Consider the following 12861-nt stretch of genomic DNA (forward strand, 5'->3'; position numbering starts at 1 on the left):
ATCGTTGCCATAAAACACAGAACAAAAGACTGGGAGAAGAATAAAGACAGGAAAATATGAGCAGCACAAAGAGGATGTTAGAGGGGATATATGTCGCCTCTGGTAATTATTTGTAATTTTTATCGAGCAGATGAGTCCGAGAACAAGAGGAAGACGAGCATGTTGTTTTCATTTAATTAATACTGTGTGACAGACATCTTTGGATGCCTAAGCAGCAAGGGAGACCGCCTGAGAGGAATCAGTGTGCCATTTTTACTACCACATGGACACATGCAGATACTCACTAACAGACACTCAGACGAACACACTCTCTCTGCATCGGACTCCCACAGCAGTGCAGTCATCCTTCATCTGTCCTCCACCCCTGGCAGTGCCCACAGCTGCCACACAGCCAAGGATCCAATAATGAGTCTGTCCAGTGTTGTTAGCATCCGCATACAAGAGACTTCCAGACATACGCCATGATACACAAGATAACAAAACAACAGATATATATGCTGTTTAGCAAGTGTTAAGGCCAAACATATTATCATAAAACACACTTTTCATTGTTCATGTGCAATTTAAATTGGGTGGGTCCCAGTTGTTCGCTTAAGGCTTCCTCCAAACTGCAGCTGTCAAATCATACTGAAGCTTAGCAAATGACTTACATGGGGTCCTACTCAGAGAGGTACTCAGTATCCAACAACTTAAAGAGGAACACCACCTAAATTAAGAATTCCAATATTTCCATGGCCTAAGAAAGTTGTGATCTACTCTCTCTTACAGCCAGAAACTAGAGAAGTCTCAAGTCAAACTTGTGATGTCATAGGATCTAAAGTCTGGAGCTCCATAGACAATGAATGGGAGCCTGATTCATGGACCCACAGAATGTTTGTTTTTCTTCTTCATACCCAAATGAGCTTTATGCTATTATAGATTTTCAGTTCTGAAACAGAAAATGTACCTATACTTTACTCAGAACATTCCCCTGGGGGCTCTCAGGGTCATCTCGAACGTCAAAAATAAAGAAAAACACAAACATAAACATGTACAGACTGGATTAAACATTGTGTCTTTGTGTTCTAAAGTGAGCTGCTAACAAGCTGCATTTATGTTTATTATACTTTTTTTGGTATGATGGTTGCTGTAGCATAATGTATACATTTTTATATACTTCCTGTTTTCTATTTTCTTATCATTTCTCCATGCTTACAGCAACTGTGACGAGTCCCAATTTAGAATCAATAAAATATTTCTGATTGTGATTATAACATTAGCATGTCTTGCTAACTAGCTTACTAGCTACAGTGGTAACGTAGTGTTACTGCAATGGCCAAGAGTTAGCATATCGTTAGCTATCGACGTTGTTATGCAGGCTGTTCTCAAGCACCATTCATACATTTTCCTATGAAAAGTAATGCACCAAAGTTCGTTCATATCCCATGTAATCATAAGCTAGTTTTTCATGTATATCCCACATTTTTGGGAAGGTTGTGATCATGTAACCAATGTGCTGACGGAATTCAAGAAGGACACACTTCTGTAAAGAAGGAGGTTGGGGTGATGGATGGATCATAAAACTCAGGACTTTCACCAGGAGACCGGTGTTGAGACTGTGTGGACTTGGAGTGAACTTTGAGTCATTTTAAGGTATGTCGTTACCATGTTTCTTTACCTAAAACTGACCACAATAACTTTACTTGCCTAAACCTTACATCTGTAACATTATGGTAAGTATATAACCTCATTCATGTGGCCTTAATTCATAGTTTATCATAAAAAAAAACGATGTATGAGGACACTTTGTGTTATGTGCTTTTAAAAAAGCTACATTTGGGAGCCGGTGTAGCACCAGGGTTAGATGCTAATATTTTAGAGATTGGGATAAACCTAGTGGCTATCTCCTGCTCTTTATTGGACTTATGGAAGTTTAGCTGTTTGGTAAACTCATCGGTTTATCTCATCCTCGAGGATTCATGTAAAATTTAAATATTGTTTAAAATAATATAACCAAGTAGTTCTACTCAAATACTGAGTACAATTCCGAGGTACTTGTGCTTTACCTGTGTAATATTATTACATGCTACTTTATACTTTTACTCAAGCACATTCTTGAGCATAACATTTATTTTAAAGCTAGAGTTACTTTGCATTTTAAGATTTCACAGGTCAAACATCGGATCAATACACAATATATGATGCCTCTTTTATGGATTAATCTACCCAACAATATAGTGAGTGCTCTATCTGCTATATTAATAAAATCTCGATACATGTTGACCTATCAGTAATCATAATCCAATGATGTAACATATAATAATAATGTACAGTAACAGTGAGGGACCATAAAGTATTGTATTCATAAGAGAGCTGAATACTTCTTCCACTGTTGTTTATACTGCATCTATAGTATAAATCTGAACCATGTTTTCCTATCATACTGCACTATACGACCGAATCTGCCATTGACAGTTGTCTTTATAGCCATTTCTAGTGATCAATGTGCCACTGTTAATGTTATGTAAACTGCGTATTTGCAGTGCAGGCTTAGCGACAGTAACTAAGGGGGCGGGGCTTAGCAAAGGATCAATTCAAATCCTGCTTGATGGAGGTGAAATTGCCAGACAGAAAGTAACTGATATATGTCACTCACTAACTGTATTGCCTTGAAAAGCAAAACTGTTGTTTGTTTAAATCTGCATGAGTAAATTTACATGTCACTGTTTCAGTTTCAGCTCTTCAATTCAGTCGTGTAACATCTGTGACACACCTCAGAACAGCTCTCTCTGGACAGAGCTCTCGCTCGCTGCAGTTTGGGAAACAGTTTGTGTTTTTCTCTTCTGCATGCTTCATGTGGGTGATAGAGCTTCTCGAGTTAATTTGGGTCAGAGATTAATCTACAGCATCTGAATCAGGATTTCTCCTTTCTGGTACACTTTTCTTTGGAGCCCATCTCCACGATTCTAATTAAAGTTTTATCTCACTCTTACTGTTGAATGCATTATTCAGACTGTTAAATTTGTAAATGCGATCAGGGAGTGATTAGCGACACTGGCTCTTATCTTAAACAGAGTGAAGTGATGCTGTTGCTTCAGATGAATAAAGATGCACCTGGCAAAAAGCAGCATGTGATTACATGCAGATGTGACGTAAATCATTCAAACACGAGCAAACTGAACACTGGAGCAGGTCTAGCTCACTGAAGGTGAAGGGGCTTGTATCATTTTAGATTTGATCATTTAATCAGCTTTGCACAGTTAGACAGCAGCTACCATCTCCCATCTACCTCCTTCTACAGTGTGTTTTATCAGGTAGACTCTCTGTTCAGTCATATTTATGTTAAGTCTTCTAATAAATAATCACATGCTGATGAGTGGATATAAAATGTTCAGACCATCTGATGCACAAGCTGTCTGCTGTGTCGAAAGTTTGCTGAGCCAAAACTTTTCAGTGCCACTTTCTAATAATACACATTAACAATACTGCTCTTAAAACCCATCTGTTTAAATGAGTTTACTCACTTTAACTGCAACAACTGCATCTTGTTTTTATTGACTTTATTAATTGCTGAACTAAGTTCTGTAGCTTATTGCATGTTTTAATGCTGATTTTATGTGATGTAAGGTGACTTAGAGAGCCATGAAAAGGATCATCAAATGACATATAACTATTTTTTAATAAATAGTTATGCAGGTTAAAAGCCAAGAAGTAACAGAGAAGTAAATTACAAGTTTCGTAATGATACAATAATATATAAAATATTAAAACAACAACAAAATATTTGCTGCTATCACAAAATCTGCGCCAGTGTGACTTTAATTTCATTTAATTCTGGGGCCTGCGAACAATATGAAACAATATCAGTAAATATCCTCACTGTCTTTTCTTGGCTGCTTACCATTGTCTGCCTGGCACTAGGCCACTAGCACTGTTTAAATGTATAGGAAGGAGTTGTGCTTGGATGGAAATGGTCACACATATGTGCCGTGGGAAATTTCAAGATAACGGCGTACCTTAAAGATAATGAAAAGTTTTGCTAATATTGGATCGCTGATCACTGAATCAATATATCAGTCCAGATCGATGTATTGTTACTCCCCTATTAAAGGCCCAGTGTGTAGGATTTAAGGACATCTTCTGGCAGAAATTGTATATAATATTCATAAATATGTTTTCATGAGTTAATAATCACCTGAAAATAAGAATCTTTGTGATTTCGTTACCTTAGAATGAGCCGTTTATATCTATATACAGAGCAGGTCCTCTTCCACAGATTCCACCATGTTGTTCTACAGTAGTCCAGAAAGGACAAATAAAACACTGGCTCCATATAGAGCCATTTGCATTTTCGAGTCAGCCACCGTAGTTCTCCTACAGGCTTGGCACATGAGAGAAGTTTCAGTTGGTTGCAATCTGCAACTTCACCACTAGATGCCACTAAATCCTACACACTAGACCTTTAAGTACAACGTTTTTGTTGCCAGGTTGTGAAAATCATTTTTGAACCATCCCTTTGCAAACATAAAGGGTCAGTTTTTTCACCATTAATATAATTAACCATGGTAGATGTTTATACATTTTATTAAATGGATAAGATGCAGATGGTCACTTCCAGAAGACTTCAAATGGTCCATTGGATGGATCTTCCTGACAACCTAAGGAGCTGAAAAGGATAAACACCAGCCACAGGGAGTTTTCACAACACTGGCAACCTAAAAACTGTTGTTAATGCTTTATAACTGATCTTTAATGCATTAGAAAATTATTAATTTATCATATATAAAGTCATTAGTTACAAATCCTTTTTAGAGTGTGGAAACAACTTCTCAAAAGATTTATGTTGAAAAGTGTAGTTACTCTCACGTCGTTGTCACTGACTGTCCAGGTGGTGCGAACTCAAAAATATTTGTACTTCAGTAAGGAAATCGGGGGGTATTGGCATAATTAAACGGACAGGTGTGACCTGACAAACCCACTCAAATCTTCTCAACATCAGAGGACAGACATGGTCTCCAGACTGTAATGTTTTCACCACACTTACACACAGGACGTAATAATGTATCATTTATTAAAGACATGACAGGTTTCAGCTATGACACAGCCGAGGGAGACACAATTATCCGACTCCAGTGAAATATGTAAATAGGATTGTTTCTCATCCTGTGGAGCTCAATTAGGATTGTTGAGGAATTACTAGACAGCATGTAAAAAAACAAAAATCTTAATACTCGTCTGCTGAGGCGTCATTTAGGGCCATTTGGGAGAGATTAGCATCAAAGTTTTATTTTAGAAGTTTATCTGTCAGAGAGATTGTCTATCACTGTGTTATCCAAATTTCCCTTTCAGCACTCATGCTCTTTCATGTAGATGTAGATTTGGGGATTTTATCTATTCTTGTGTATACTCGGGGATTAACTTGTCAAAAAGTACATCTCAGAGGGCTCAGTTATGGTGTGTTTTCCACAGCACAGTGCCAGAGCGTCTCTGTCTGTCCTCTTTTGTCTGTCTGTGCACCTCACGCTGTGATGAAAGACTTTTTGTGTCTGTTATCTGACACTGCAGTGATTTATGAACAATAAAAGACACAGGGTGAAACTCAAAATAAAAGAGGGAAAACTCCAGTGAATAACTGCAACGATCAAGCTGTCCTGCGACAGTATGGGATGAGTGATTGAGTTTAATACCGCGCTATGGAATCATTACCACCCAGCGCAGATTATAGTGACGATGATGATGAACGCATCAAGATTGTATCAAATGAAATCATGGCAAAAGAGGGATTATGTGCAAATGTGTGCGTTCATCACAGACGTGTCTTTATCCATATGTGTGTCTGACTGTGTGTGCACATTTTTATTACATAACCGATCTGCATGCATATGGGTCAGAGGCAGTTGATCAGCATAATGATGGTGACAGCATGAAAACACGAAAAGGATTTAAACTAGAGGAGGGAGAGAGGGAGGTGAAGTGTTGTTGTTATTGTGGTCTTTGCTGAGCTGTGTGTGTGTGACTGTGTGAGATGATAGTGTGTGAGGCAGCTTTACTGTATGTGTTGGTCAGATATAATTCGAAAATGTTTTTAACGATAAGGTGATAAAATTATAATGAGATTACAGTTACAAGAGCTGTATGATGTGTGGGCTTATGGGTGTGAGTGTGAAGTGATGAAGTGAAAACACCTTATTTTGTCATTTAAGGTTTATTCGTTCTGTGTGCCAGCAAATCAACTAAACCAGAAATACAATCAGGAAGATAACGCCTTCTTCGATTTTCTTTATTTATTAGGGCCAGTTTGTTTCAACCCTGTGGAACAGGTAAGGATTATATATCCTGCTCAAGGACACTTGAGCACGTGAGGACTCGTAGCGAACTGATCCCGGCCTCCTCGGATGGACTGACTAACCACTCTTTTATTCTGCTGCCCACACACTTATGTGCATTAGGTGTAAATTAAAAGCTGATTCACACCACTGCAATGCAAAAATGTGGTGAAGTACGGAAAAAAGGCATGTAAATGTTCCACATGACAACTATGCACACCGCGTCCGGTGCCAGTTATTCATGTTGCTGTGCTCTGTTCTCATCAAGAGAAAAAAGTTTCCTCCTAAACAGTGCCTGTGTCCACTCCATACAACAAAAGCCTATTCAGACAGAGAATATAATCCCAAAAGCAAACACCCATCGCTCCGCAGTCCTGTTTCTCTGAAAAATACACTCTCCATGCAGTTACAAAGATTAATAGTCTGCAACTACACCAGTCAGTAATTCACCAACCTTATCACTCTGCTGCACCGAACATCAGACCTGTGGTCTGACAAACGATCACCCGTCCATGAAGAAATATGAGTGGCTTGTTCTTCTCTGGGGCTTAAGCCCTCACTACCAATGCACTAACACTGCTGCATGGAATGGTGCATAATGCCAACCAGGGAAGAGGGACTGTTTAATAAAGGTATGACAGACTAGCACCTGGCAGTCGGATGTCATTATTCTGCGTAATAGTTAGCCATATGCTTCTGTTTGTTTGAGACTGTGACTAACATATAATATGAGCAACTGCATATCAGCTACATTAGCATCTTAATCGTGTCCTGGATGAAACAGAAATCAAACTTATAAGACATTCCCCATTTTGGCAGCAAACAAGCTTTGACCGGGAGTTATAACATCAGTTAGAACAAAGGATTTCATTGGATAAACATTAAATTCTGCAAGCACAAATCTGCAGAAAACAAGGGTTGTCTGAATATTTTTTCCCCTGCACTAATGTCAGACGGGGTGTGCAAGCACTTGTAAAAGGTAAAAACCCATAACATCTTTATTTATAAATCTTCTGTGCAAATTTCATTTCATTTCATCCTCATTTTCTCATGGTGGGTGAAACTGAAGAAAAAACTTGGGGAGAATAATAAATCACAGTTTTCAAAAAATAATGATTCTCCTTAAATGAGTACGAGCAGACTTAAAGCTGTTAGACACGTAACTCTTTTGTTTTGGGCTCAACACTAAGTATGACAGCTGCACAATGTGAGGACAATATGCGATATGCTATAACACTATTGAATATCGCAATACTGATATCAATTTGCATAATTAAACAGATATTAAAGTGTACAGCTCTTGAGTTGGACTTGCACAATACCAGTGTTTGTGCAACATCATCTCTGCCATAACCAGACGACTGACGTGCTGTTTTTTAGACACCAGTTCATCACTGGCATGCACATTTTTGCCTGCACTCATCTGGTCATAGTAATGAAAAGCAATAAGTAATACAGCAGCACTAGTCTAATAAACCTCACTTGCATGCAGATTCTGACCAATCAGACAATGGCTAAAAGCGAGGGCTCTGTCAGATTGGCCAGAGAGTTACAGTATGGCAGGTATCAGACAAAATAGCACCCACAGACAGAATGTAATTTAATGTGTTGTTATTATATTCAAATTCCACGTTGCATTCTTTTGCGACGTGTTATTCACGCTAGGTGACAACGCAATGACAGTAAAATATATTGTGCAGCCCTACTGAGTATCCTTTATATTGTCATGCTGTGCTGTATGTCACCGTGTGTGTGTGTACTTGTGCCCCCAACTCACCTGTGATGACCAAAGTGTGTGTGACTCCCGCCTCGTTGAGCATTCTCTGAATGTGGTTGTTGTAGAGTGTGAGCGCGTGTCCTTTCCCGCTCTGTGGGTTCACCAGCAGCATCATCCGGCTTGGACGAGACAACTCGCTCATCAACACCCCTACAGAGGACAGACAAGACAAGGTCACATCTCCACAACACTGCACCATATTTTTTAAATCAAAGCTGGATTATTGTTTGACACCGCAACCTGTAAAGTTCTTGTTTGTTTGTTTTTCAGACCACATGGAGTGGCGGCACAGTGAGCGGACAGACTATCCTCACAGTGTGAATCTAACAACAGCCTGATGTTCAGCTTTGGAAACCTTAACCTCAAAGTGATATATTTCCAGCCCTGGTTTTAGCTGTACTTTTGGATTAATATATTTAGATTCAAAGACGCACACCTATGAGTAATCGATTTTCCTTTCATCTCGCCCACTGCTGTGAAAGCCATACTTTCCCTGTCATGTCGTGTGCTCTTTTAAAACCATGTTTAAGTTATTACAAGGGCAAAAAAAAAAAAAAAAAAAAAACGTTTCTCCACCAAAACTGATTTTTTTAATTCCCTTACCTTTGTTACAAAAAATAGCTTTTTCAATTTACGTTATGTTTAAGAAATCTGTTTTTTTAAAGACAGACACAGACAACCAGGGTTTTTAAGTGCAGTGTAGTAGTAATGTAATGTATCCACGGATACATTACATTTGCACACCTCATCATTTGTATCAATTAAACATTTCTAAAGTGGCGTCGTATATGACCTGTCTCTGTCATCAGGAGGTGGAAGGGATGGTGGATGGTGTGACACCTTGGCGAGACTGCTGCCAAGCAGCAGCCCACTGTTCAAGACCAAAACACAACAAAACCAGATGTCTTTAATGGGGGCGGGGGGAAAATCGATACAGCATAGTATCGCGATATTTTGCATTGCAATGTTATATCAATACATGAATGCCAAGTATAAATCTTTTATCATATACATTATTCATTTTTGCAAATACACATTTTAATACCACTTTTGGTATTGAAATAACAAAATAGCTTGCTTTTTCGGTCCACTAGATGGTGCTGATGTTTTTTTTCCTGCTGAGGTCAGCAGAGGTCTCAGTCAGTGGCATCTGGCAGGAAGTTCATAAAAACAAAGATGGAGGCACCGGAGAAAGTCAGTGGAGAAAAATCAGAAATGCGCCATCGGCGTTTAAATCAAACATCTGGACTTATTTAGGACTTGGACATAACTTATGCGATTTGCAAGCAGTGTCATATGAGAATAATCTGGGAATTCTACGAGCATGAGGGCTTACCTCACTCTCCACCATCCAGAGATAGCTTTAGCCGCTGACGGCCAAGCAAATGCTAAACCCACTTGAAAAATCAACCAACACTGGACACACTTAGCTTGACAAAACAACCATCCAACTCTGAGAGAGCTAAGTAAATAACACAGTCCATCACCATCCCAACGTTTTTTTCACCAACACAGCCGTTCCCAAGTGCTACAGAGAAGTGATGCATAAAGTTGAGGAATCTTTGAGTACAGCAGGAAGGGTGGTATAAACTCATGACGCCTGGACTTCAAGCTCAGTGGATTCATATGTGACTATAACGGCACATTATCTCACAGAGGACTGGAGACTGCTGTCTCACGTTCTCCAAACTAGAGCAGTATACCAAGTCACACTGGAGCAAGCGTTGCAAACCTCCTGCAAAATGCAGCACAAGAATGTAACAAATCTGTCAGCTATTCAGCTTGTCAGGTGTATGCAGCATTTCTGACAGGTTTTATTATGATGCTGGTGAGTCTGTCTGCTTTGCATCACATTTTGCTGCAGTAAAAAATTTTAAAGTCAGATGAACAGAGTGAAAACTTTGTCTTATGAGGTAAAATTGATGTTGACAAAGTTGTCCTTTGGGAAAATAAATCGCAGTTTGGAAAAAGGGTAATAAATTGCAATATATCACAATATATTGTATATTGCAATATTGCCATAATATCATGTTGTGACCTAAGTATCATGATAATATCGTATTATGAGACCTCTGGCGATTCCCACCGTCTTTAAGCGAGCCATTGCTGTGTTTCCTTCTTTTTAGGCACCAAATGTAGGCAATTTTTTAGGGACCCCTACTTTTTTTTCCAGCAGGAATAGTGACATGAAAAGCAGCTGTTTTTTTCAGAGACATCACTGCTTTTCCAGTGAGGATTGTGCCACCAAAACCGGGTATTTTAAGCCAAAACATGATCTTTTCCTAACCATAACCAAGTGGTTTTGGTGCCTAAAACTGACATGTTAACTGACACGTTAAGCAAAGCTCTGCTGAAACATAAAGTTTCAATGCATCTGCAATAGTAATGTGTGAGTGTTACATATCTGTGGTTTGCAGAAACGTACAACGCCAACATCTTTTCTGGTGATTGGGTTGTTATGTGACAGTCAGAGGGAGGAGACAGGGTATGTCAAGCCATGGGCTGTCATTAGTTTATCATATTCACTGTTGTAATAACCCAGGTGCAGTTTTGTCTCATCATTAGACAAACAGACTTGACAGGAGATTTGCAGATACAAGCAAAAACAAAGGTCAGTTAGACACCATCCAACGCACACGCCACACACACAAAACTAATCCTACACTGCTTGCATCCAAAGATGGAGGAGTACAGAAGAAGCAGCCTCTTTGGTAAATCTTTTAACTGCATGGTTGATGCAAATCAGTGTTAAAAGTATCATGGGGATCAAACAGATTTCAGAGGGCAACACTGATCTTACACACATCACAGATCACAAATCTTTTTAAAACACTCTGAAGATTACAGTCTCTCAGAGGCACAGCATGGGGCTAAAGAAAGGAGGAACTGGAAGAAGCTGGTTTTGGCCTTTTCTCCCTCACTGCCTGAGAAAGATTAATTAAACACTGCAAGCACAAGACTGTGCCTTGCCAAAATATAAGATCATTATTCAATATCTGAGAAGAGATGGGGAGAACTAAACAGAAATATAGATGTGATGGTAGTCAGAGTATGATGATAAAACTGCTCATGTTAAGGAGGAGCTGATAGTTTGAGAGAGAGGTGATAAGGAGGATGAGGGAGTTGTATCTCAAATTTGAAGCAAACTACTTGTCAATTTTCTCTCCTTTTCCCCCTCTCCCTTAAAATATGTTTTTGTGACATCTCAGCTGGGAAAGAATTCAAAGAAAAGGAGAGAGAAGTGTGACGGGAAGCCATCAGCCACATTTGACACGCTGCAGCTGTGGGATAACTTCACAGGTAGGTACAGAGAGTCCTCTCCATCGTAGCAATGGCACGCTCTAGTAAGACTGTTTTCTATGTCACGCCCTGTCAACACACACACACACAAAACAAACCGTTTTCGGTGAAGCAGCCCAAGAGGCAGAAACCCTGCAGTGACATTCCTCTCACTTTGTTTTGAGTCTGCTGGAATTTTTTTTTTTTTTAAAGATCAAAACATTGTGAGCGTGGAGGGAGTCCAACCATCCAAACAAGTCTGACAGCTGATGAATGAGTAACAATGGGCGGGAGCAAGTGGAGTGCAGGAATTGGCACATCTAACTAGTTTCAAAAGCTAATCGGCAGGTTTCCTTTAAGGCTAATGTTCTTAACTTCCAGCAAAGAGACCAATGATCCCTGCATCCTGGAATGCAGGGAAACAGGTCACAAAAATGTCACCTCACCTTTTTGTTCACCTTTGTACCTGGAGTTTGACCTGAGTCAGTCATCAGTCTTCCATCAAGGCAGGAAGGTAGGCAGGTAATGCTATAAATACTTTTTTAAAGGCTAACGTCTGTTATTTTTAACCTGGACACTATTTTCACATGTTTTTGTGTCTAAGTGACTGATGGGGACAACAATTCAGTAATTATAGTACTGAGCTAGACAAGTGGCAAAACAGGCTGCAATGTAACCACTTAGAGCATGTTCACACAGGCAGTTTAGGTTTACGAAGAGTACTTGGTTTTGCCACTGACAGGCTCTGCTTGTTATTATAAGTGTCTGACAACCTATAGAAAGGATCCCTACAGAGATAGGCCTTTTTTATGTGAGAGTGAGATCCTTTTTATTTAGCCAGAAACAGCCCCAAAATCACTATTGCCAAACCCACCAGACTCCATTGAAATAAACAGTAATTTTATCATCATAAAACACACTTAATTGAAAGTCAATAAAAAGAAAATAAAGCTCACAAAAGCCATCTTGGTTCATCTTTTCACTGCTCCAATAATCACTAACTCTGGTTTGGTTGAAATAAACCCTTAATTCACCCAGTTAGATGTGAAAATGTGCTAGCTGTATACACACTTACATTACTGGTTTATTTAAATGGAGTCTGGTGGGTTTGGCCATGGCTGTTTCTGGTTAAACGAAAAGGAGCTTACTCTTTAACAAAAAGGTCAACCTCTGCGGGGATCCTTTCTATAATGTTGTAAGACACTTACATTAATAATCTGAGACTGTCAGTGGCAAAAACAAGCACTTCTAGTGGGAATAAATTGACGCTGCATAATTACCCTGAGAGGTTACATTGCTGCGTGTTTTGCCGCTGCTGGCTGCAGTGGTCTCACTTAGTGCTGGGCCAGTTTCAAAAAATATTGTTCCCCTTTGACGCTTACACACAAAAACGTGAAAATAGGGTCCAGGTTGAATAATACCTGAACTGAGCCTTTAACTGCAAATAACAAATTTACATTTTCCTGTATGGTTTAGGGTTATGAAGGCGCAGCTGCTTTC

The 12861-nt window shown here is 39.4% G+C and overlaps 1 protein-coding gene across 1 annotated transcript in view; it reads right to left on the reverse strand.

Moving 5' to 3' along the window:
* LOC126389729 (sphingosine kinase 1-like) overlaps window positions 1–12861 on the reverse strand; it is a 55897-nt gene that overhangs the window by 25897 nt on the left and 17139 nt on the right. Inside the window, exon 2 of the mRNA XM_050043557.1 lies at window positions 8083–8232. Coding sequence (XP_049899514.1) covers window positions 8083–8232 — 150 coding nt within the window. The remainder of the gene's footprint in view (window positions 1–8082; window positions 8233–12861) is intronic.

The sequence above is a fragment of the Epinephelus moara genome, chromosome 5, assembly GCF_006386435.1.
Source record: "Epinephelus moara isolate mb chromosome 5, YSFRI_EMoa_1.0, whole genome shotgun sequence".
Lineage (NCBI taxonomy): Eukaryota > Metazoa > Chordata > Actinopteri > Perciformes > Serranidae > Epinephelus > Epinephelus moara.